The sequence below is a fragment of the Diaphorina citri genome, unplaced genomic scaffold (genome assembly GCF_000475195.1).
Source record: "Diaphorina citri unplaced genomic scaffold, Diaci psyllid genome assembly version 1.1 scaffold1854, whole genome shotgun sequence".
NCBI classification, from domain to species: Eukaryota; Metazoa; Arthropoda; class Insecta; order Hemiptera; family Psyllidae; genus Diaphorina; species Diaphorina citri.
In genome coordinates, this window is record NW_007379280.1 from 26,831 (window position 1) to 53,184 (window position 26,354).

Here is a 26,354-nt window from a genome sequence, read left to right on the forward strand (position 1 = left end):
GACTGTAAAAAGAAAAATATAGCAAATACAGGTTTTTTTATAGCAAATATAGGTATTTATAGCAAATACAAGTATTTATAGCAAATACAGGTATTTATAGCAAATACAGGTATTTATAGCAAATACAGGTATTTATAGCAAATACAGGTATTTATAGCAAATACAAGTATTTATAGCAAATACAGGTATTTATAGCAAATACAGGTATTTATAGCAAATACAGGTATTTATAGCAAATACAAGTATTTATAGCAAATACAGGTATTTATAGGAAATACAGGTATTTATAGCAAATATTGTTTTGACTCCGTGCAGGAGGAACCTTCCATGAATTTCATGTCAGCGGACAACCTTTCAAAAATTTCATAACGTTGGTAAACAAAAACTTTTTTTTCGACAAACTTCATTCCAATTTCATAATGGATTCTAGGACATGCTCGAAATTTTTGATGACAGATTTCAATATTGGTGACGTCACAGAGTGTCCCTTCCTGATAGGTGAAGTTTATTTCTGGGATATTTATTATTAGATTTATTAGTATCATTAACTAATAGTATCTCTAATCATCGAATCAGGTATATGGAAAATGAGATCACGTGTGTCTAGGTATCAATTCAGGATCCATTAAGACTTATGAATCATATTGAAACAAATACATGAGATCCTGATGTCCATGGCATTGAGCTTTAGGCTTGTTATGTATGATTGTATGGTCATCAGACCGTAGACTACAGGGTCTTTTTAAGGAGGAAAATCCTCAATCTCCCGGAATCTTTGATTCATGACAGGCTTAGTGCAGACAACTTAAATTCTGCACAAGGGCAGAATCTTGAAAGCCCTAGCCCATCACTGCTACTTGATGGTCAGCTCCCATGGCGTAGTGGTCACTGCGCTCGCCTTGCACGCGGGAGACCCGGGTTCGATTCCCGGCGGGGTCAAGTTGGCGTAGTGGTCACTGCACTCGCCTTGCACGCGGGAGACCCGGGTTCGATTCCCGGCGGGGTCAAGAAATTTGTATCTGCAAAGGATTGATTCCGGGACTGGCTGTTGCGGGGCCCACTCAGCCTCGTGAGGAAAAGGGGTAGCTATGACATATAAATGCGCATAGCGACCGGTGCCAGCGTGGTAGGTAAACATTGGATTTTAGGATTATTGAGATTTATGATCAATCGAGGTTGGCTGGAAGAGTATATGTGAGAATCCTGCTATTAAAGCTTTTGAGGAAAGAATGTTTCGTGTTGTGCTCTGTGTTGCTGCATAATTACTCCTCCAGTTCTCCCTTACTAACCTACTCGTATACTAGCAGCAGGTGCATTAGGATACTACTCGGGAATCTTGGAATAAGAGTGTAGTGTCATACCGGTATTATTGAGATTTGTTTAGGTGTAGTGTTTAAATTTGGATTGTCAAAATAGATCGAGTCTCTCTCTACTTGTCTATAACCTATTAGTACCTACTTCAGCACCTTGCAGGCTCCCAAAGACCCAATGGTTCCACCACAACCTAATCAGAAAATTTCATCAAAATCGGACCAACCCTTCGACAGTTATAGTGGGACAAATATCACAGTAAAAAGTTTAATAGACGAGAATGGACTCCCACAATACTGAGATCCAAACTACAGGCAGGAAAGATTTTGATTCAGTAAATTGGAAGGTTTGAAACACGTCTATCCCGTCTAAACACGGGAAAAGGCGAAGAAGAAGAAAAAGAAGAAGGAGGAAAAAAGAAGAACAGTTGTTAAAGAATTCCGAGTTCCGAAACCTCGAAAATCCTAGCATCTGATTGGTCGAAACTTACCCGTAGCCTCCGTGGTGTCCGCCACCTCCGTGATGTCCGCCACCGCCATGGTGTCCGCCACCGCCATGGTGACCTCCTCCGTAACCTCCATGATGACCGCCACCTCCATGGTGACCTCCGTAACCTCCGTGACCATAACCTCCATGACCGCCTCCATAACCTCCATGACCGCCTCCATAACCTCCGCCTCCATGAGCAGATCTAACCTCTCTGGTCTGGTATTCTACAACTGAAACACGGAGGTTCAAGAAATTCATTAGAATTCATTGAAATCCGTTTAGTTTTTATTCAAATATAAGATGACTTTGAAAAAGCATTTGATTCAGCTTGCTTTGAATCGGAAAATGTTTTAAAAAAGGAATGGTAGAAAGTGTTTCCAACTTCGGTGGATATGTTAAATAGTTAAATTACATTTATTACAATGCAAATGCTTCAAACGAACTGTATACAGCTATAGTGAAAATTGAAAAAGGGGTACAACAAGGTGAATTTGTCAATGTGATTTCTCAATCAACAAGGTGAATCTGTCAAGGTGAATCTATTTCCCCTAAACTTTTTTTTTTATAAAGACTTTCAGGAAATTTTTAAAGATAGAAGTTTTGATTAATAAACAAATGGTATGGTAGGTAGGCCATTTGGTAATTAAATTTACACTGCTACTTGATTAGAATAGTCAGTAGCTACTGTACCGGTCTCACTAGGTTGAGTGTACCGCGTAAAAATTCTTCGACTGTATATGGCGTGCCTAGGACCTCCGGTGTGCAAGTCTTGTGTGATACCCACTCGGGGCACCGAGGCTAAAAAGTGTGAAGACTCGAAAGCTAAACGTGTTAGCTTTCCACGTCGAAGTTCACGGGTTCGATTCCAACAGAACCGAAGAGTCACTACCCAATCTGGCCATACCTAAGAAACGTGAGGTACTATCCTTGACCCAAGACCCTGATTATGGGACTGATAACCTTAATAAAAACACCCAGTGTACTCACTGATTAGTTTTCGTGCTAACTTTGTAGCTGTGTGTACTCTCTACTCTGCACTCTTCACCTCTGCATCTCTGCACTCTACACCTCTGCAGTATTCCTGCGGATTTTCATGACGTGTTAAACAACACGGAATAATTCCAGGTGTATTGCATTACACTAGCTTTGTGTTTTCCTAACTTTCCAGTTTCACGTCAATCATTTAAAACTTCATATCCAAAAGGAAGGTGTAAATTGAATATGCAAATAAAACATCAGCAAAAAGAGGTGTTAAATTGAAACTGGGGTTAAGTTAACCCTCATGTCTCATGTTGAAATGCAGTTTGGATTTCTGCGCATGCCTAGATGCAAGAAACCCGTCAAAATGGGACCAACATAAATTTTAACAGAAGAGAGACCAGAAGTTAACGTTTTTACTTTCTATTTAAATGTAGGATCCAACGTGCTAGCTTCAATTTGATCAGATCTGTCTGGTGACTGATGGGAGATTGAGACGCCCAAACATTGGACACCAAATAATGTACAGTGGATTCATTGGGGCACCCTAAGAGGTGTGATAGAGGGTACTGTAAAAAAGTTATAAGAGAAACCCCCCCCCCCAAAAAAAAATACTGTTAATTGACGTTGGAGTAATCGTTAGCTGTATTTTGCCGCTTTTTGGCAGCTTTCAGCTCTATTCTGACTGACTAAACCGTTAAAGACACGGAAAAAGTTATGAAAGTAAATCCCCCAAAATCATACCGGAGAAACCGAGTTAAGAATAATAAAAGGATAGGTAGAGAAAGTCGTGTGATGTTCACACCAGATACATATTTAGTGAATGATGTACCTATATTTATATAGTTCATACCTATGTCCAATGTTCATACTTCATAGCATACCACCATCACCTTTGTTATAATGAAAGTATGTATGTATATTTTACTATAGGTACCGTAAACTGAGGTGACTTTGCACCACTTTTACTCAAATTTTTGGATACCTTGTTATAACTTTGCAACCAAATAGTTTTCAGAGACACGGAAAAAGCTATGAAAGTAAATCCCCCAAAATCATACCGGAGAAACACAGTTAAGAATAATTTAAAAGGATCGGTAGAGAAAGTCGTGTGATGTTCACACCAGATACCTATTTAGTGAATGATGTATACCTATTAAATTTACCTATATAGTGCATATGTCCAATGTTCATACTTCATAGCATACCACCATCACCTTTGTTATAATGAAAGTATGTATATTTTACCATACCTACCTAGAACTCTGATGTAAAGGTCTTTACCACAAACATGTCTGTGGCGAGAAAGATAGAAGGAGGGAGAGAGTTACGTAAAAGGAGGAGGAGCAGGAGGAGAAAATGAAGAAGAAGAAGAAGAAGAAGAAGAAATAGAATATTATACCTACATGTTATTATGTAGTTATTACCTACATACATAGGGTTTTGTAAAAGAGATACCTTAGGTATGTTGTGTACTCAATGTAGGTATATTACGTTTGAAGAGAGAGAGAGAGAGAGAGAGAGAGAGAGGGAGAGAGAGAGAGAGAGAGAGAGAGAGAGAGAGAGAGAGAGAGAGAAGTGGGAGGGGGAGAGAGAGAGAGAGTGAGAGAGAGAGAGTGCTGTTTATAGAAGCAGACGAATAGGTTATTTCCAAATCCAACACTTTCCTAAAGAGTAATTGAGTAATGTAATCTATGTATGTTCTTGATTTCTGAGAGGGAAGGAGAGAGAGAGAAGAGGAAGGGAGAGAGAGAGAGAGAGAGAGAGAGAGAGAGAGAGAGAGAGAGAGAGAGAGAGATATATAGAGAGAGAGAGAGAGATACACGGCCGTCAACTATGTGTGGAAAGATTGGTTCAACAGTGATTTACAGAATGTTCCAAAAAATTAATGATAAAAATGTTAGTTTCTACAGTAAGTGAGTATCACCTACCTATTGGTTTTGACCTATCTTATCCTAAGGTTCGTCTGGTTGTTAGTTTGTGTATGTTGTGGCATTAAGTCTATCTACCTACCTGACTAGATTGTGGAGAAGAAGAGGTGCGATCGGGTGTTGGTTGTGAGGATGGCCAACATTGGGGACGGTTCATAGTTTAAAGTCTAAGTGAGGTGAATAGCCCAAAGCCGACACCGCCATACCCATAACCTGAGTTGTACCCATAGCCCTGGTTGTACCCATAGCCTGAGCCATAACCAGAAACCTCGTTTGAAAAATGGTTTACCTGACAGCACTCTGACAACCTGACCTTCTTTTCCTTATAGAAACAATGCATGAAATGAATATCAAAATTTGGGAAAATGCCATAAAAAGCCTAAAATGACATAAAAAGCCTAAAATGACTTACTATTTTGCCATATTTTAAGAGTTTTTGGGTAAAATATAAAACATTAAGAACAAAGAAAAAAAATTGCAAAAAAAGTACTAAAAAAGAACCGTACTTAAATAGTGGTTATGCATTTGGGAAAACATTTAGCATGAAAGGTCGATTCCTATGTACTAAGTCCTCAAAAATCCAAATCTGAAGTCAAAACAGCGAAAAATTAGTTTAAAAGGAAAAAGACGTTCCAAGGAAAAATGTAAAATACCTAGTTGCCTCTGATTCCTTAAAAAGTTGCTTATATTGCCATGTTTTGAAAAAATAGGATATTTTCCCAAAATACCTAAGTGCCATATTGCCATGTTTTTTAGTGCCATATTTTCGAAAAATATGTGCCATATGTATCCTGAACTTCCCTGCTCATTACTTATACTCAGCTAGATACCTAGAATTCTAGAAGTATTATGTAGGTACAGTCCACTTCAACTGGGAAGTCCGATGACCTTTGGGTGCGCACTCGTCAAAAAATAGCTCGTTGATTAACAAGTAAGCGTTGCCTCTGATTCTTTAAAAAGTTGCTTATTTTGCCATGTTTTGAAAAAATAGGATATTTTGATATTTTCCCAAAATAAGTGCCATATTGCCATGTTTTTTAGTGCCATATTTTCGTCTAGAAGTATTATGTAGGTACCTAAACATCTTACTGTATTCTGTGTACGCCGTGTAAATAATTTGTATATGCAATGTGCTGAGCAACAAATCCAAGGACTGATCCTACGGATCTGGAGGTTGGTGGTTCGTGTTCAAGTCAAGTCATAAACCCAACTTCTAATCGTTCTATTAACAGTTCTAAAAAACAACCCGATGAGTAGGAAAAAATAGTCGAAATAAAAAAGCAAGACATTTTATAGACAGACATAAATAGACACTTATAGGAGCACTTTATTTGAAAATAAATATACAATCCAACAAACACACATACACACATAAATAAAATAAAAAAAAGAATTTCGAACAAATTTTTTTCACCCTCAGGTCTACAGTTGTGGGTTTCTGCGCAAGCGCCGATGTAACATCCACAGAATCACAGATGAAGTTCATCTGTAGACCTGGCCCTTATATCACAGCGAAACAGTGGTGGAGGCAAGATAGTGAATCACTCGGACAGAACAGACCCGTAGGGAAGGGGGGGGGACTGTTCCGAAGGAGAGAAGGCTGAACATGGTTCATACGAAGTTGTTAAGGTGATTAACCCGGTAAAATGACCCTCTATTCTTTTCTTTCTCACTAAAATAACCCTTCTTTTGCTAAATTCTCACTAAAATAACTCCCCTCCATATTATCATCATCCTCTCTAAAATAACCACTCCTTCCAACTTCTCACTAAAATGAACAGTTTTCTCCTCTTTCCCTCACTAAAATAACCCCCACTTTTCCAGTTCGTCACGAGAATAGCCTGGCCCTTATATCACAGCGAAACAGTGGTGGAGGCAAGATGGTGAATCACTCGGACAGAACAGACCCGTAGGGAAGGGGGGGAGGACTGTTCCGAAGGAGAGAAGGCTGAACATGGTTCATACGAAGTTGTTAAGGTGATTAACGTCTGAAACAGAAGAGACAAGAAGGACGGGGAACGTTAGACATAATCACAAATCCAAGAACATACAAGTTTCAAGTCAATCTACACAGTAAAGCTGCATCCACACATAGTCGACGGTTGAACGATGTCGACTGAAACCGACCACACGGCCGTCAACTATGTGTGGACATAGCTTAAGATTGGTTCAACAGTGATTTACAGAATTTCCAAAAAATTAATGATAAAAATGTTAGTTTCTACTGTAAGTGAGTATCACCTATTGGTTTTGACCTATCTTATCCTAAGGTTCGTCTGGTTGTTAGTTTGTGTATGTTGTGGCATTAAGTCTATCTACCTACCTGACTAGATTGTGGAGGAGAAGAGGTGCGATCGGGTGTTGGTTGTGAGGATGGTCAACATTGGGGACGGTTCATAGTTTAACGTCTAAATGAGGAGAATAGCCCAAAGCCGACACCGCCATACCCATAACCTGAGTTGTACCCATAGCCCTGGTTGTACCCATAGCCTGAGCCATAACCAGAACCATACCCATTACCGTACCCATAATTATTGGGATACCCGCCATATCCTCCATTATAGTTGTCGTATCTGTGAACGTCAAGGTACAAGTCAGTCAGCGAGATACTAGGACACTACTCGGGAATCTTGGAATAAGAGTGTAGTGTCACCGGTATTATTGAGATTTGTTTGGGTGTAGTGTTTAAATTTGGATCGTCAAAATAGATCGAGTCTCTCTCTACTTGTCTATAACCTACTAGTACCTACTTCAGCACCTTGCAGGCTCCCAAAGACCCAATGGTTCCATCACAACCTAATCAGAAAATTTCATCAAAATCGGACCAACCCTTCGACAGTTATAGGGGGACAAATATCACAGTAAAAAGTTTAATAGACGAGAATGGACTCCCACAATACTCATATCCAATCTACAGGCAGGAAAGATTTTGATTCAGTAAATTGGAAGGTTTTGAAACACGTCTACCCCGTCTAAACACGGGAAAAGGCGAAGAAGAAGAAAAAGGAGAAGGAGGAAAAAAGAAGAACAGTTGTTAAAGAATTCCGAGTTCCGAAACCTCGAAAATCCTAGCATCTGATTGGTCGAAACTTACCTTCTAACATTGATATTTTAGATGCGTCTGTAAACGATAATATCTGTTCTATGGCATGCATATTCAGTTCGGTCTCTGGCCATAACATTCAATAAGTCTCAGGTTTGGCGGGATTTTGGCGCCTTTAGGATAGACAGCAATAAATTCAATATAACGTAGGTAGGGGTAACTGTGACAATATAACGTAAACTGTGACTCAATGACTCATCCTTACATGGGGAATGTTTTCCCCTTCACAGCATTAAAGTTGTCACCCTCTTTTAGAGTCTAGTTTATCATAGAGACATTCAACAAAGGGATTGAACTATGAACTTTGATTTGAGAATTTTTTGAAACTTGCCAGTAAAATGACTGCGTTAGCCCAAGCCAGTAGGCAATCCAGCTGCCAAACTTAAACATAACAGACATCCAGTTACTAGTTCAGTTAGTTGTAGGTAGAAATAATTGGATTTGTAGCTGTAGATAAGTTAGAAAGCTAGCCGTTCCGAGAACGAACCTGATCCGTTCAGGAGGAAATCCACCTCGGGCGGAAATCGAACCATGACCAAGCCATGACCAAGCGCTTACAGGGCAGACGCCCTCCCTTCCAAGCTAACTAGGCTAGCAGGCTGGCTTATTAGCAAGTTCATCTGTAGAAGTCTAGACTCTGCTATAGTTCCATCAATTCTCACATGCATTCAGTCTTCACCAGCTTCTCTTCTGTTTATGTTAATTTCATACTTTTTCATTATTCATACCTACATTTACTTTTAATTCTGCTTTCTCCTCTACACCTCTTTCCTCTGATTCTTTTAGTACATTTCAAAATTTTGAAAAGGTTGCAGCAAATAGAGCATGGGTAGACAAGGTAGCAGTTATTATTACTCTTAGTTGAACCAAAACAGTTTTAGTAGGTGAGTAGGTATTACACTGAGAAAAAAACTAGGGTGCCGGCAATCTAATCAGGTGACTGGGTTCCGGTACTCTAATATTAAACTCTATATTGGGAAGCTCGACACTATAATGTAGCATTCCAACACCCTAAATCAGGGGAAGTAACCCAATAAGTTCTTGGTTCTTCCACCAATCCACCCTAACTTGTGTCACCCGGTCACCAATTTTTTCCTCAGTGTAGTAGCAGAACTAATATTATTAATTATTATTATGATCAAGCGAGGTTGGCTGGAAGAGTATATGTGAGAATCCTGGCATTAAAGCCTTTGAGGAATGAATGTTTCGTGTTGTGCTCTGTGTTGCTGCATAATTACTCCTCCAGTTCTCCCTTACTAACCTACTCGTATACTAGCAGCAGGTGCACGATGCAAAATTCCTATACCTATACGTACTTACACAACACACACAACAAACACACACCGATTTTACACTTACTTAAAGCACCGTCTACACTACACTCTACAGCTCTACACTGTTTGGTTGATCGTCTGAAAGCTGAAACACCTCCATTCCATAGGTAAACACGTGTTAACCACACGTCAGGAACAGGTTTTGCTTGACAGGCTGCAGTGAATGGCAGATGTAAAGGCCCGTTGTCGTGAGTTTCACCCGATTTTTTTCCACATGCCCTGTAGGTGTAGGCCATGTAATTTAAATTAAAATGTTCCCACTACGCACGACACGATTTTTTTCCAACGACAAGTGAGAACGAGCCTCAAATAGAATTATGTGTTTGTCGTCAAAGAGAAGAGATAACCTTAATAAAAACACCCAGTGTACTCACTGATTAGTTTTCGTGCAAACTTTGTAGCTGTGTGTACTCTCTACTCTGCACTCTGCAGCTCTATCACCTCTACACCTCTGCAGTATTCCTGCGGATTTTCATGACGTGTTAAACTACACGGAATAATTCCAGGTGTATTGCATTACACTAGCTTTGTGTTTTCCTAACTTTTCAGTACGTCAATTATTTAAAACTTCATATACAAAAGGGAACAGCGGCAAAAAGAGGTGTTGAATTGAAACTGCATGGGGTTAAGTTAACCTTCATGTCCTATGTCGAAATGCAGTTTGGATTTCTGCGCATGCGTAGATGCAAAAAACCCGTCGAAATGGGACCAACATAAATTTAAACAGAAGATAGACCATCAGAAGTTAACGTATTTTCTCCTCTTTTATAACCTGTCTACTTCATTTGCTGTCTTTTTGTTTGTTTCGCCACAACTCTCAAATGGTTTGTCTGATTTTGTGATGCAATTTGGCAAATCATATTCAGCACCTTTTGAGGACATTTTTACTGCTTTGTTTTTGGAATCGATAGTAGAAGAGCTTCTAAAAATAAAACAAGAAACGTTTTCCACAGACATCCCTAAAGAAGGAAAAAAAGTCCTTATTCTGTGGGTAGATAAGTATCTTTATTCTATTGGAAGAAATGGTAGGTAGGTACCCATGTGATACTAGATGTAGGTGTAAATACACTTGCATGATGTAATGTATTTGTATGATGTAACCACGAGTATCTACATCTACTTCTATGCGATTTGCAGGGTGTAGGAGTTTGCAGTAATGTATTCAAATGATACAAGAGCTCAGAGAACTTTGCATAATGCGTACATCTTTACACAAAACACCTGCAACCTAACCAAAAACTTTAGCTCTACTATAATTACTATATCTAGCAGCTAGGAACTTGGATAATGTTTTTGGTAGAAAAAAGTCTTCCCACTAAGGAAGTTCAAATGCCATATTGCCATGGCGCCATACTATTTTGCCATATTTATCAAAATTTGGAAAAATGCCATAAAAAGCCTAAAATGACTTATTTTAAAGCCTAAAATGACTTACTATTTTGCCATATTTTAAGAATTTTTGGGTAAAATTTTTTTTTTTTTACCAAGATCTAAAATCGAATCCATTAAAAATAATTATATAATTTGGTAGGTAATTAAAAACTGTCGAAAACACAAGATTCACAGATAACTTACCTTCTCCACTGGGCAGAACTACAGGCACAGCCAAAACCGATGCCAAACAGGCAATGGCCAAAAACACGAACACTAAATAATTACTCATGATGCTAAATCTGATTCAGATGAAATTCAAATAATAACTATAACCTGACTTGACCGGACAGAGTCTTTTATACCAAGTCAAGAGAGGGTGGTCCTTTCGGTCCCAAAGTTATCTTGAAAATCGATTTGTATTGGATAACTCAGGTTTACAGATTCGTTCTGTAGCTGTAGGCAGGTACTAGATAATTCTGGTTTATATTGACTTTGGGAAAAAGAAACAATTGTGAATTTACCGGAAGAAGTTGACAGGGAATGAAGTGTTTTGTGTCATCATTGAGGTTGCTGGAAAATATAGCGTGAAATCTTGAGGTGAGTTTACTCTACATTTGACCGAAATCATCTGAAAATACTTCTGGGCTTTTCGCAAAATAATTTTCCTTATACATATGAGATAAATGCAACCAAAGGAACGTAATGCAATCAACGTGACAGGGATAGGACATCCTAAGTGCACTGGATATTTTGTAGAAGCGCTGTAGTTAAGGAAAAAGTAATAATAATTTCGTTCCCAACAAACAAACTGGACATCCGCATCCATCATAAAAGAACCGCATGGATTGAAAGGGTCGCAGGATCTGCCGGTCTAATGGGAAAGTTGGTAAAAACCAAAAACAACAACAACAAGCGGGGCCCGTCCCTCCGGGAATTTTTTAGCCCGTAGTTTATTCGATCGTGATTAGAGAAAATCAGTACCTATGTACCTACCTAATTTGTAAAACATGATTTGCAAGTAGGTAAGACGGTATCGGAAAAACTTTCAGTTTGAAACTTATTAATGTGTTTGACTTTGAAACAATGGTCACATTGAAGGAGGTTAGGACCACAATCCGGAGGATATCTCCTATCTAATATCTTATTCATGTTTGGATTAATGTCCCTTGATCTGATATACTTGAGGAAATGCAGCTCTATTCTTTGTCGAAACATGATTTGCAAGTAGGTAACACGGTATCGGAAAAACTTTCAGTTTGAAACTTGTTAATGTGTTTCACTTTGAAACAATGGTCACATTGAAGGAGGTTAGGACCACAATCCGGGGGATATCTCCTATCTAATATCTTATTCATGTTCGGATTAATGTCCCTTGATCTGATATACTTGAGGAAATGCAGCTCTATTCTCTGTCGCAATGTTTCGATTTTATCTTGCGCTATCGAATGACTCAAGTAATCGATCTCTTTGTGAATCAAGCACAGAAGCCTATCTGTTAACTCGAGTTCTTTTCTATGATTTTTAAGCATTCTGTCAATATGAAGGAGAAAATCTATTCGCTCTTCTATAGATAGATTCTATCTGTTAACTCGAGTTCTTTTCTATGATTTTTAAGCATTCTGTCAATATGAAGGAGAAAATCTATTCGCTCTTCTATAGATAGATCTCGTCTACGCAAAGTTTCATACAATTCCTTGAGTTGTGTCCCGCGCTGTGATTCTACTGTAGAAATTGTTATAGGGGCTTTTGTTTTGAAGTTCAGTGTTAAAGGTTTTGCTGTTTCTTCCAACTCGGCGATTTCTTTCAAATCTGGTTTCTTTGCTTCTGTAGCTAACTTCTCAATATTGACCATGTTCTTCAGTAACTCTTTGAATTCTTGCTTGAGGAATTGAGATGCGCGTGATTTGTCAAGGTCATTACAGGAAGTTCTCTGGTGAGTTTTCAATATATCGACAGCACACTTGTGTTCATCATTGTTCTTATACTTTTGCCACCAGTAAGGTCATTACAGGAAGTTCTCTGGTGAGTTTTCAATATATCGACAGCACACTTGTGTTCATCATTGTTCTTATACTTTTGCCACCAGGGCTTCACCTACAGCATGTTTAGTATTATGGAAATGTATACATTTTCTGCTACCAAAGTCTCAACATTTTTTTACGACTTTCACTTAAAAATTTATGAGGGCTTCACGAGACATTGAATACATTCTTTAGTATTATGGAAATGTACATTTTCTGCTACCAAAGTCTCAACATTTTTTTACGACTTTCACTTAAAAATTTATGAGGGCTTCACGAGACATTGAATACATTCTCATTTCTCATAAGGTTGGCTTTATGATTTATCTTCTCATGCAAGGAAGATGATGTGACTCGGTATCATGCCATCAAGTCATTTATATCTCCACAGTCTACGCTCAACTTACCATTGATATATTTATGGAGTACCTACCTCGTTTGAAAAATGGTTTACCTGACAGCACTCTGACAACCTGACCTTCTTTTCCTTATAGAAACAATGCATGTAATGAATTTGTAGTTCCTAATAGATCTGACGGTAATGAATCGTGTGCTATTGTTGCAGAGACACCAATGGATATAGGTACCTACTGGAAGTACTTTGTCAAGTATGTTATTAATATGAGGCTCATTACTCTGGTCGTTAAGTTTACCGTTTTGTAGATAAATGTGCACTTATATCTACGCGTATGTGTGGAATAAGTTTGCTGTATTGGGTCTAGTACCCAACACTTACCTAATCTAGATTTTCTAGTCGATGGCTAGGTATACCTACTGGAAGTACTTTGTCAAGTATGTTATTAATATGAGGCACATTACTCTGGTCGTTAAGTTTAACGTTTTGTAGATAAGTGTGCACTTATATCTACGCGTATGTGTGGAATAAGTTTGCTGTATTGGGTCTAGTACCCAACACTTACCTAATCTAGATTTTCTAGTCGTGCATTTAAAGATTCGAATACCTATCTCTTAAAAGTTTATGAAGCACTAGTCATTATTGGTACTGTAAAAACCACAAAGGAATACGCAGACCCATTTCGAGGTAAGTTATGTTTTATTTTTACTATCCTGATTCGTGATAGTGTAGGTACATAGGTACTATTGAGTGTGTGCTGTTACTCTTACATAAAGGAATACGTAGACCCATTTCGAGGTAAGTTATGTTTTATTTTTACTATCCTGATTCGTGATAGAGTAGGTACATAGGTACTATTGAGTGTGTGCTGTTACTCTTACAACTGTAATCTAGCTTTTCGAGATAGGAATAAAATGAAGTAATAAAACTTACCCAGGTTTCCCAGTTAAAAAGTGAGGTTGTCATGAAGGGGCCACGATTTTTTTCCCAGTTATCCAGGTTTCCCACTTAGACGAGTCCCACTTAGACAGGTTCGACTGTAAAAGGAAAAATATAGCAAATACAGGTATTTATAGCAAATACAGGTATTTATAGCAAATATTGTTTTGACTCCATGCAGGAGGAACCTTCCATGAATTTCATGTCAACGGACAACCTTTCAGAAATTTCATAACGTCGGTAAACAAAAACTTTTTTTCGACAAACTTCATTCCAATTTTGCATAATGGATTCTAGGACATGCTCGACATTTTTGATGACAGATTTCAATATTGGTGACGTCACAGAGTATCCCTTCCTGATAGGTGAAGTTTATTTCTGGGATATTTATTATTAGATTTATTAGTATCATTAACTAAAATAGTATCTCTAATCATCGAATCAGGTATATGGAAAATGAGATCACGTGTGTCTAGGTATCAATTCAGGATCCATTAAGACTTTTATGAATCATATTGAAACAAATTACATGAGATCCTGATGTCCATGGCATTGAGCTTTAGGCTTGTTATGTATGATTGTATGGTCATCAGACCGTAAACTACAGGGTCTTTTTAAGGAGGAAAATCCTCAAACTCCCGGAATCTTTGATTCATGACAGGCTTAGTGCGGACAACTTGACTTCTGCACAAGGGCAGAATCTTGAAAGCCCATCACTGCTACTTGATTAGAATAGTCAGTCTCACTAGGTTGAGTGTACCGCGTATTTTTTTATTATTATTATTATTTTTTTAATTAAGATGAGTGTTCCACCGCCGTTTTTATTTCGTAGCAATGAAACAATTGCTACATTAGACGCATGTGGCCAGTGTCGTAGCATGCCCATCCCATAGTATGCCTCTCATCAGATGGGCGAGAAGAGACACAATACTCCCCAACGAGCACAAATTTTTGTCGATGGTGGGATTCAAACCTGGGACCTTCTGCATGGCAAGCAAGCGCGTTACCACTGGACCAACCGTGCCCCCGACTGTATGGCGTACCTAGGACCTCCGGTGTGCAAGTCTTGTGTGATACCCACTCGGGGCACCGAGGTTAAAAATTCAAGTGCTCTAAATAGCTGCAAATCGTATCCGCTGTGAAGACTCGAAAGCTAAACGTGTTAGCTTTCCACGTCGAAGTTCACGGGTTCGATTCCAACAGAACTGAAGAGTCACTACCCAATCTGGCCATACCTAAGAAACGTGAGGTACTATCCTTGACCCAAGACCCTGATGATGGGACTGCGCAAAAATGTTCTATTCAGTTCTCAAAGTTCTCTTCTCAAGAGGACCTAAGAGGTGTCTCTACCAAGAAAACCGAAATACTAACCTTGACCTAAGATGAATGTACATTAACTACCTACCACCCTAATGCTGGGTCTTGTAAACATACCTATTTGAACAAAGTCAGTTCTAAGTTCTCAATCGAAAATTTTGGATTTACTTAGTTAGTCTGTATATCTATTTTGTTGTTTGTTTGTTTGTTTCACCATAAGTCTCGAACGGTTTGTCTGCTTTTTCAACGAAATTTGGCAGAAATATTCGTTACATAAATGCAGTTTTCTCGTGCGATTTTGACCCCGGTCAGACCTTTCGGTGCTTCGCAATGGCCCTTTTCCTTAATGAGTTCTACAGTGTACTGAACCACTGGTATGTTCAGTCCCCCTGAGGACCAAAGAGGTTCTGACCGTAGCAAGGAAACCGAAATACAAACCTTGACCTGACTTGACCACTGTGTTATTTTGTGTGATGAGTTTATTTACCTTTATTCTTCTTCTCCTTCTTCATTGTAAGGTTTATGTTTTCCCCTAATAGTCATTAGATCAGGTATACTATTGAGATTGAGGGTAGTTTGGTTTTCCCCTAATGATACAAGAAACAGAGACTCCGGCTTTTTATTGACAATAGTCATGCCGAAGGTTATTTTTTTTACAAATCTAGAAACTTCAATAATTAGTTTTTAGTTCTATTATAAGATTGGGGGAAAAATTAGGTCTTTGTAGATGTAAAAGAAATAACTTAATATACTCTTCACTGGGTTGTAGAGTATAAGTTATTTCTTTTACATCTATTGTTATGGAACTTCACAAAGTTACTGATAACTGAGTCTTCCATCAAGATTAGGTTTTTGTGTTGGGAAAAACCAGACCTTTTAAGATTTTAGGTTATCCTAACACCAGACTGGTACGGGGTAGGTAAACAAGCTTGATATTGGTTGTTCTTGGCTTGATACTACCCTCCTGTTTAAGCTAATATCTTTGATTGGGTGTGACCGACTTTTTCTGACAAGATTGACTCTCAGGTGCTATCTGCTATCAAATATCAAGCGGTGTTGGTCTACTGTCGACTGACCCGACCGAAACGCCCATTACCACCAACCGGATGAGACATTTGAAGTTCTTTATCTCCATTCAAAGTCCTACAAGACAAACACCAAAGACACTTGGAACCCAATTCCTTCTATTTGCTGATACCAACGTGATGTATAGTCCCGTGTTGTCTTCACTATCTTATCATGGGAAACCACTAAACCAGTTCTTAAAGCTGAGGTTCTTAATATACTCTTCACTGGGTTGTAGAGTATAAGTTATTTCTTTTACATCTATTGTTATGGAACTTCACAAAGTTACTGAGTCTTCCATCAAGATTAGGTCTTTGTGTTGGGAAAAACCAGACCTTTTGAGATTTTAGGTTACCCTAACACCAGACTGATAGGGGTAGGTAAACAAGCTTGATATTGATATTGGTTGTTCTTTGCTTGATACTACCCTCCTGTTTAAGCTAATATCTTTGATTGGGTGTGACCGACTTTTTCTGACAAGATTGACTCTCAGGTGCTATCTGCTATCAAATATCAAGCGATGTTGGTCTACTGTCGACTGACCCGACCGAAACGCCCATTACCACCACCCGGATGAGACATTTCAAGTCCTTTATCTCCATTCAAAGTCCTACAAGACAAACACCAAAGACACTTGGAACCCAATTCCTTCTAGTTGCTGATACCAACGTGATGTATAGTCCCGTGTTGTCTTCACTATCTTATCATGGGAAACCACTAAACCAGTTCTTAAAGCTGAGGTTATTTGTGGAGCTTTGGTTACGAAGTATCTTCTAGTGTACTTGTTCTAGAGTGTGGAGCCAAGTTTTGCTCATTTTAATAAAGGCAATTACTATTAAGACGAGGCTGAGGGGGCAATGTCCTCTTGTTAATACGGTAGATAGTAGATGGAGTGGTTCTTCCCTAAATATCCTGTGGCTGATATTAGGGAGAGATTTTTTTCCCTTTCCTCGTGGGGCACATTTCGAGAGAATCGCTGAATTATACATACGAGTATAAATTTTTAAGCTAAATTCTCTTAAATGATGAGCTATTCATTGCCTAACACAGCTCTGCCTCTTACGTGTCAATGAGAGGTATCAAAGCTCCAAGAAGTAATGCCTAAGTAGTAAAAAATATAATCTTATGTTAAATATAAAATTTGAAAACTGAAATATAATTTGAAGTTATCTCAAAGACATTTTTCATATGCCTCCTGATCTTCATCTTGCTGACTGATTCAGATGAAATTCAAATAATAACTATAACCTGACTTGACCGGACAGAGTCTTTTATACCAAGTCAAGAAAGGGTGGTCCTTTCGGTCCCAAAGTTATCTTGAAAATCAATTTGTATTGGATAACTCAGGTTTACGGATTCGTTCTGTAGCTGTAGGTAGGTATTAGATAATTCTGGTTTATATTGACTTTGGGAAAAAGAAACAATTGATGATTCTCATGAAAAATATAACTGTCCAAATGTATTTTTTTCGTAAAGATCGTCAAAAATAATAAATAATCCGAATTATTGATATTTTAAAAAATCGTCGCCTTAGGTAGTCCCGTAAATAAATAAATTAAATTACATTAAATTAAATTTGTCCAAAATTCAAATTGATGATTCTCATGAAAAATATAACTGTCCAAATGTATTTTTTTCGTAAAGATCGTCAAAAATAATAAATAATCCGAAAAGATTTTTTTTAAAAAAAGTATTTCTTCTCTGAGAAATTCGTCCCCAAAGTGTGCGCGGGAAAAATAATGAGATTCAAATTTTTAAAGCGTGAAGAAGGAGGAGAAGAAGAAGGAGAAGAAGAAGAAGAAGGAGAAGAAGAAGGAGGAGGAGAAGAAGGAGAAGAAGAAGAAGGAGAAGAAGAAGGAGGAGAAGAAGGAGGAGAAGAAGGGGAGGAAGAAGAAGAAGGAGAAGAAGAAGAAAGAGGAGAAGGAGAAGGAGAAGAAGGAGAAGGAGGAGGAGAAGAAGGAGGAGAAGAAGAAGGAGAAGAAGAATAAGAAGAAAAAGGTAAGAGAAGAGGAAGAGTCAGTCAGTAGCGAATGGATTGCAAAGGAGAAATAAGTTGAGAAAATGGTAGACTTGGCCCGTGATCACTTAGGTTAAGCTACATCGAGTAGGGTGGGTAATATCAATCGCACTATACTGGAGAACTGTTTAACAATTTCTTGAACAAACATGGTGAGTTTTACGTTTTAACGCAACGATTTTTCCTCTTGTTTTTGATATGTATTTGTTTCTCCATAACTCTCGAACGGTTTGTGACAAACCGTTCGAAAATCGGACAAACCGTTTGTTCGATTTTGATGGAATTTGGCTGAAATGACCAACACACTCAGGCAATGTTCTTGTAAAATTTTGGACCTGATCGGGCCTATGGGGATCGGTTCTTAAGGCGACCTTATTCGGAGCTCTGCAGTTAACGGAACCTGCATCCTTGTTTTCTGAGAGGATACCTACTACACTGAACCACTATTTCAACGAGTAGGTACTCATATTTGGTAGGTAGGTATGTGGTATTACATCCTCCACTGTTGGATTCAGCAAGGGAGTGATATGAATCGAATGAATACAAGTATAACCCGCATCTACTTTGTATGAATTCGTGTACGTGGTAGGTCTATATAGGTAGATAATATATGTAGATAGAGGGGAAGGAAAGAAAGGAAGGGAGGTAGGGATAGGTATGTAGATACATAGTTGGGTAGGAAGGGTTAGAGCAGAGGTTCTCAAACTGGGGGGCGCGCTCCCCTGGGGGGGCGTGGAGACAAATCAGGGGGGGCGCGAGCTTTTCCTATAAAAAAAAAATCAAATTTATTTGTTATTCCATAAAACCCATAGGTAAAAATAATATACCTAAGGGTTGGGTAAGGTAGGGGGGGCGTGAAAAAATGAGAATATGCCCAAAGGGGGCGCCATGCAAAAAAAGTTTGAGACACTGGTCTAACCTTTCTTTCGCAAGTCAGATGCTCGAACGGTCTGAGTACAGGCATTATAATAGCTGAGATTGATTTTGGTGTTTCGATAGCCTTTGACCGTGTTGTCACGTTTACAGGCCTCGTCTGGTTCATGTGCAGTTTTGTTTTCATTATTTTGGTCTTCTTCCTTTCTTTCGCAAGTCAGATGCTCGAACGGTCTGAGTACAGGCATTATAATAGCTGAGATTGATTTCGGTGTTTCGATAGCCTTTGACCGTGTTGTCACGTTTACAGGCCTCGTCTGGTTCATGTGCAGTTTTGTTTTCATTATTTTGGTCTTCTGTGTTCAAAATTTCGACATGTAATGAAATGATTTGGTATTGATCATCGGCTTTAGAGAGATAGTTTGGATTGATTTCTCTGATATATTTTTGATAGTTTTGGTAGACTTGTTGTTCATCTGATAAAATTATCTTGTGTTTCCTTTGTTTTGAACTGTTTTCTTTTACAAAATGTTCCCTGACATTCTTTTCCAAATCTCCAAGCGTGATATTATCAGGAAGTACAATGTATTTCACTTGATCCTCATGTAAACTCAGTCGTGCAACTAATTTCCGTTAGAGACTGTAGGGAAGATTGTAGAGGTAGATGGGTTAGGGAAGGGTTATGTTTAGGTAGGTCTATAAGTATTTCTTTTGAAACTATATTTCGTATTTTGTAGCATGTTAAGTAATTAACCGAGAGCGAATGTGAGCGAGTGTGTTATATGTTTATTAACATTTCTATTGCCTACTTGGTAAATTATAATTTATGATTTTATTCACATTCGGATTATTTCGGTTTGTTTCAGGTATGTAAGCCGTCAATGCTGTCATCTTGCTTGTCAGATATCAAATCAGTAGGTGCGGGTGTTTGACTAAGAAATGGTAAGGAGATACTTGTCATCAGTAAGTTCTTCTAACAGACAAGTCTACACAATCTCTGTGAATCTCGATGAAGAATTTGTTAACCTTTGAAAATGCTCGGAGACTATTACCTAATAGATATAGGTACTATTTTTTATAGTCGTGTGATGTACCAGTACCACCTATATGATGTACTACCGACCACTAGTCGATTTCCAACTTGTGGTGTACCTGCTGACGGGTTAACAAAGACATAACCATGAAATAGATTTGTTGCGCTTACTTGGGTGATGTTTCAAAGTCATAGAGCAGGAAAAATGAGGACCAACGGAATTTTTCTTTTTCTTCTACGACTTCTAGATACCGAGATAAATCGATTTAAAAAATACCGGTAAATCGTGAAGTTTGACGTCACGGCATACGCTCCCGTAGGTAATGACGTCATAATTCATGACTCCCGCTTCGTTTGTTTGTGCGCAAACGTTTCTGCGCAGTTCGACGTGAAATCTGACGTCACAACTCTTTGAACTTTTTCACTAGAACGGCAATTAAAAATTGAATTTTCGACCTTTCAAAGTTACTTTTTCGGAGTTTCGACCTCAGATTTGGATTTTTCACTACTTTTTATGGGACTGCGCAAAAATATTCTATTCAGTTCTCAAAGTTCTCTTCTCAAAAGGACCTAAGAGGTGTTTCTACCAAGAAAACCGAAATACTAACCTTGACCTAAGATGAATACATTAACTACCTACCACCCTAATGCTGGGTCTTGTAAACATACCTATTTGAACAAAGTCAGTTCTAAGTTCTCAATCGAAAATTTTGGATTTACTTAGTTAGTCTATAAATCTATTTTGTTGTTTGTTTGTTGGTTTCACCATAAGTCTCGAACGGTTTGTCTCATTTCAATGAAATTTGGCAGAAATATTCGTTACATAAATGCAGTTTTCTCGTGCGCTTTTGACCCCGGTCAGACCTTTCGGTGCTTCGCAATGGCCCTTTTCCTTAATGAGTTCTACAGTGTACTGAACCACTGGCCACTGGTATGTTCAGTCCCCCTGAGGACCAAAGAGGTTCTGACCGTAGCAAGGAAACCGAAATACAGACCTTGACCTGACTTGACCACGGTGTTATTTGTGATAAGTTTATTTACCTCTTTATTCTTCTTCTCCTTCTTCATTGTAAGGTTTATGTTTTCCCCTAATAGTCGTTAGATCAGGTATACTATTGAGATTGAGGGTAGTTTGGTTTTCCCCTAATGATAACAGAAACAGAGACTCCGGCTTTTTATTGACAATAGTCATGCCGAAGGTCATTTTTTTTTTACATATCTAGAAACTTCAATAATTAGTTTTTAGTTCTATTATAAGATTGGGGGAAAAAATTAGATCTTTGTAGATGTAAAAGAAATCTTATATTATAAGAACGAGATCCATTCACATTTCACACACTGATCGCTCTATCTCTAGAACCACAACACCTAGAAAGCTGAAAAACGATAATAGTATCGACTATAAGTATAGGTACCTACAGCTTGTAACCAGAGAGCTACACTGAGGAACAAATTAGTGATAGGTTGGAAAAACTCTATTAGTAAGAATAAATGAAAATAATTATTCAGATAAGAATCTTCACAGATTAAAATAAAAATTAAAAAGACAATTGAGATTCAATAAGACATTCAACGAAGAAAGTTTGGTGAGCTTTCGGGAATACTCAGATTCCCATCATCAGACCAAAAAGACGCGAGAGAGGTGTTTACTCTACGAGCGCTGGAGTTGAACGTTCAGGCTCGGGACTTGGAAAAATTTTATTTACCTATTTATTTATTTTATTTATTTATTTTTTTTTTTCAAATACGTATTTCGTAAATGTAGGTAATAGAAAGTCGTGTGATGTTCACACCAGATTTTTGTTAAACAAATAATTGGAGCGTAACTTCAAGAATTTTCGTCAAAGCAAATTTAGCAAGGTTTGCATCCATTGATTTTATGTTGGACTGACCGGGCGGTGCGCGGCGCGGGGCTTCGAACTGACTCATTTAGCTTGTGAAATTTTCAGACGGATGAGTCATCCAAAGATAAAGCAATGTTGTCAGACTTACCACCGTATAGTTTGACAAAAGTGACAGCATATTTCACAATAGTTGCCAACTCAACTCTATTTTTTTTTTTTTTTTTTTTTAAAAATGAGTGTTTCACCCCCGTGGGCTTCGAACTCTCTTGACGTTCGCGAGCCTCCCGCAGGAGAAGGGAAATGGACTTAATTTCTCGACACCTTTTTGAGCTCTTCCTTATATGGATGTTCCACTGTTCGAATCCCCCTGTATGCATGAACCGCTGCTCGCTGTGTTGATAAAACGTTCTGATAATAATCGACCGGTTCTTAGAACGCTCGCCTTATCCTTCCTCTTCTGGGTAGTGTGTATCCATGTATCTCGTAGCAAAGTGGTCATCAATTATTTGTGGTCTTTTTTCTGTTTTCAAGAAAAATACGTAAACGAATATGAATCTATGAATTTAATAGAGTGGTTTGAAAAGTAAAATTTTAATACATATTAGGAGGGAGGGAAATGTAGGTAGTTAACCAATATAGCTCATAGCTATTATTAATTACTTTTTAGATACCTCATAAGAGTGCTGATAAAAATAAAAACAAGGTTCCAGGGTCCTTTCATTGACAAGAAAAAACTATCTTTGGTACCTACAATGTTTTGCGAAGGCTGTTAAAAGTTGAATATTATTCACAATCTCCGATTGGCATCTTGTATCTCTTGCTGATAAACCCATAATATATGCTAATGATATGGTTCAAAATCCAGCTACCTATGTTGTTGTTTTGCAAATTTTGCGGCTAAGATAGGAACTATACCGGGGAGGGAAAGAAGTTGAACCAGTTTCAGTGAAATCAATGATAGAGTTTGGGACAAAGGTTTGTTTTGTGGTGAAGAAGAGAAGACAGAAAACACAAAGTTTTAAATGTAATTATTATGGAGACCAGAGTAGTCAATGGGGAAGTCTTGATGTAGAAGGAGAAAGCTTTGAAAGGATGCTTCAAATAGATGTTCTTTTATAAAACGATACACACGCTACGACTTTTCTTATTGCGATTAGATCGAACGATAAATCACACCAATTTATCGTAGAAAGCGGTCATGACGTCATGTGGTCAAATTTGTGTTGATCTTGATCTTACAAATAGCCTTCCCCTGATAAAATCTGATTCGATTGTTTTATGTTACTTCTGGAATTCAAACCGCAGTCCTTTTGGTCCCAAATCCATTGCTTTTTGGCATTACTATTGGGACAGTATTCGAAAACAAAAAGCCCACTCTGAGGCATAGGTATAGGACTGTAGGGGCAAATAGCCCTAAAATTCGGGTTAAGTCTTTACGAATCTACTGGGACAGTATTGAAGTTGTGGAATTAGTGAGGGATTGAACCCATGCATCGGCTGGGATTGAACCCACGCCCTTCTGTTTACCAGGCGAGCGTCTTGGAGTTAGATTCTACGTCTGGGAGTTTTCACATCGGAATTAAATAAATTATTTATTGAACTTTGTATTTTGTAAGTAGGTAGCAAAATGTAAATCTTTAAGTAACTTTTTACAGCAGACAGTAGATAATACATTCGTAGGTAAGTTATTGTGAGTAGAGGTGCCTAGATGCGCCTGTAAATTTAAACGAATACATGGTGCAATACAGGAGTTGAAGCGTTGGTGGATGTGTCCAATCTCTTTTTTTACCCTACCTGCATGTCAGGGAAAGTTTGACAAACTATTGATTGTTACTTTATTTATTTATTTATTTATGTTTAATGGTATCTCTCAAACTTTCAGAGTTAAGGTGTTACAAAATGTCCACCCTCCAAAAGGCTCTACTTTCAAAAAGCTATTGATTAGGTCTTTATATACGTCGAAATATTTTTGAAAATATACCTAGTTCGTTTTCGAACCAAACTTTGACAAGTTGAAAAGTCAAGCTTGTGGACTTCGCAAAAGGTCATTTTGATAAAGAAAGAAAAATGACCTGGGGGCTGTTTCCACGATAGAAACACCCAGCCAAAGTATTGACCCAAGAAACAGAAACTCCAAACTTAGGAGAAGGGTAAACAGATAGAAACACCCAGCCAAAGTATTGACCCAAGAAACAGAAACTCCAAACTTAGGAGAAGGGTAAACAGGGAGGCAATTGTTTACTATAATTCAAACCCAAGGACTTGGGGTATTCCTGAGGGATGCTACCTCCCGCCCCAACATGAATTGTAAACAAAGTAAAGTGTATCTAATGATGCCTTTTGGCATGACCTTAACTATTGGGACAGTATTCGAAAACAAAAAGCCCACTCTGAGGCATAGGTATAGGACTGTAGGGGCAAACAGCCCTAAAGTCTTTACGAATCTACTGGGACAGTATTGAAGTTGTGGAATTAGTGAGGGACTGAACCCGCGCCCTTCTGTTTACCAGGCGAGCTTCTTGACCACTACGCCACCGAGACAGGTGTTGAATTATTGAAGAATAAACAGATTGCACTTTGCCATTAGCATAGTTATTGAAAAACTACTGAATATAGAATACACCCTTTCTTTATAGTCTGACTCATTGTATCTAATGTATATAGGAGGTAGGTCCAGATATTGGGAAGTATTATGCCTAGGAGATATTATCGAGGTAATTTTGAGGCTCGTATCAAAAATAAATCTACTCTAAAGCCTGAAAACTTTGACTTTCATGAGGGAGGGGAGGCCAATATATGAGTGAAGCCATCGGATATACTGGGTCTACCAAAATGTAAAGGTTGGCGTGCCCCGAAGAGAAAAGGAAGACAGGATTGGAGAAAGCCAGCCGTTCCAAGAACAAATTCGCTCCGATCGAAAATCGACAAGGCGACCTAGGGTTAGCGTGCTACCTTACAAGCTAACTACCTAGGCTGGAAACAAATGAATTAACGTTTCGCCTAGGATTGAACCTGTATTCTCCTATCGACCAGACGAGAGACGAGACCCCTACGCCCTTTCTACCACGAAGAAGTCGAGGAACTCAAGAGGGCGAAGAAGTTTCAAAATGGCGTGAACATGATACCATCAGATCAGGACGTGGGGGTGAGATAGTTCAACTGGATTCTACCACCCAGCCACCCACCCTCCATTCTCTGCGGGAGGGGGGTAGTTCAGCTTGATTCTCTCATCCATCCACTGGGAGGAGGGGGTAGTAGTTCTTCTAGATTCTTCACCCACTATCCGTCCACTGGGGGGGTAGTCCATCTAGATTTCTCCCCACCCATCGTCATCCACCCACAGGAGGGGTGAGGGGGACCAGAATTATTCCCGTCTGCTGGATTTGTTGTATAGTCTGTTCCATAAAGGTTGATAACCCCCGCCCCCCATAACCTCAGAGGTAGTAGGTTGGACTTGTATTCTGTGGAACTGGGGTTCAATATCCATTTTGTCAGTCAAGCTAGGAAGGTAACGCCCTTGTCTCCTAAGCGCTAGGTAGGGGGATCGATTCCGAGTTGAACATCCTTACAGATAAGGTTCGTTCTCGGGAAGGCTGGATTTATCCTACCCTTCTTCACTCTTCGATTTCAGGACGACAACACGATTTCCGTCATAGCTAGTGCGTTTGACAACATTGCTTTGTCAGTAGATGGATCTTAGATCTCAGAAATTCTCAACCTAAATGAGATGGACTATAGTTATCTATTTGTGTTATTCCATGACCTAGGGCACCTCGAAACAAAATACTAGCGGGTATGCGCACTGTGGATTTAGCACAACAAATTATGATGACGAGTTTCATGAAGAAAAACAAAGTGTATTAATTTAATTCGCTGTGGAATGCTAAAGGCAGTGCAAAACCTTATAGTGGTTCTCAAAGTTAGTATTGTTTGAATGTAACTTAATTTTGATAATAAATTTTCATAATATGTCTAGAGTATCCTATAATGAGCTATGAGTAACCACGAAGATTCGTAGATTAGTAGAAGCTAAAGCATGAAGAACATCACATCTGTTTTAGTTCTGGCTACGTGGGATTTTAAGTCACAAAAACCTCACTAAAATTTTTATACATACCAAGAAAACTCTCGTATGTATAGGTATACCAACCTACCTGATTCCTACCTACAAGTATTAGGTACTTATTCATAATCTGACAAGAACATCAGTATACAATCCCTCCCTATTCTCCAATACTCGTCTTCATTTCCTAGAACCTCCGCTTAAACCCTGCGCTCACAATCTTATCACATCAGCTGATAGCGCGAAATCCATTTGATATCTTGATCGGATCTCGTTTTGAGTCCAAGTCGAAAATCTTTGTGTTTTA

At 38.6% G+C, this 26,354-nt stretch overlaps 2 protein-coding genes across 2 annotated transcripts; both read right to left on the reverse strand.

The window, feature by feature from the left end:
• Window positions 1–1,780: 1,780 nt before the first annotated feature.
• LOC103517451 (dormancy-associated protein 2-like) lies at window positions 1,781–10,849 on the reverse strand. The gene is made up of 2 exons (XM_008482485.1): window positions 10,722–10,849; window positions 1,781–2,030 (listed from the first exon to the last, which is right to left on the reverse strand). The coding sequence occupies exons 1-2, from the start codon at window positions 10,807–10,809 to the stop codon at window positions 1,798–1,800; spliced, it is 321 nt and encodes a 106-aa protein (XP_008480707.1). The 5' UTR covers window positions 10,810–10,849; the 3' UTR covers window positions 1,781–1,797.
• Window positions 10,850–11,716: 867 nt separating this feature from the next.
• On the reverse strand, window positions 11,717–12,507 carry LOC113470821. The gene is made up of 2 exons (XM_026829548.1): window positions 12,180–12,507; window positions 11,717–12,090 (listed from the first exon to the last, which is right to left on the reverse strand). Exons 1-2 carry the CDS (start codon window positions 12,370–12,372, stop codon window positions 11,717–11,719), a joined length of 567 nt encoding a protein of 188 aa, XP_026685349.1. The 5' UTR covers window positions 12,373–12,507.
• Window positions 12,508–26,354: the final 13,847 nt, after the last annotated feature.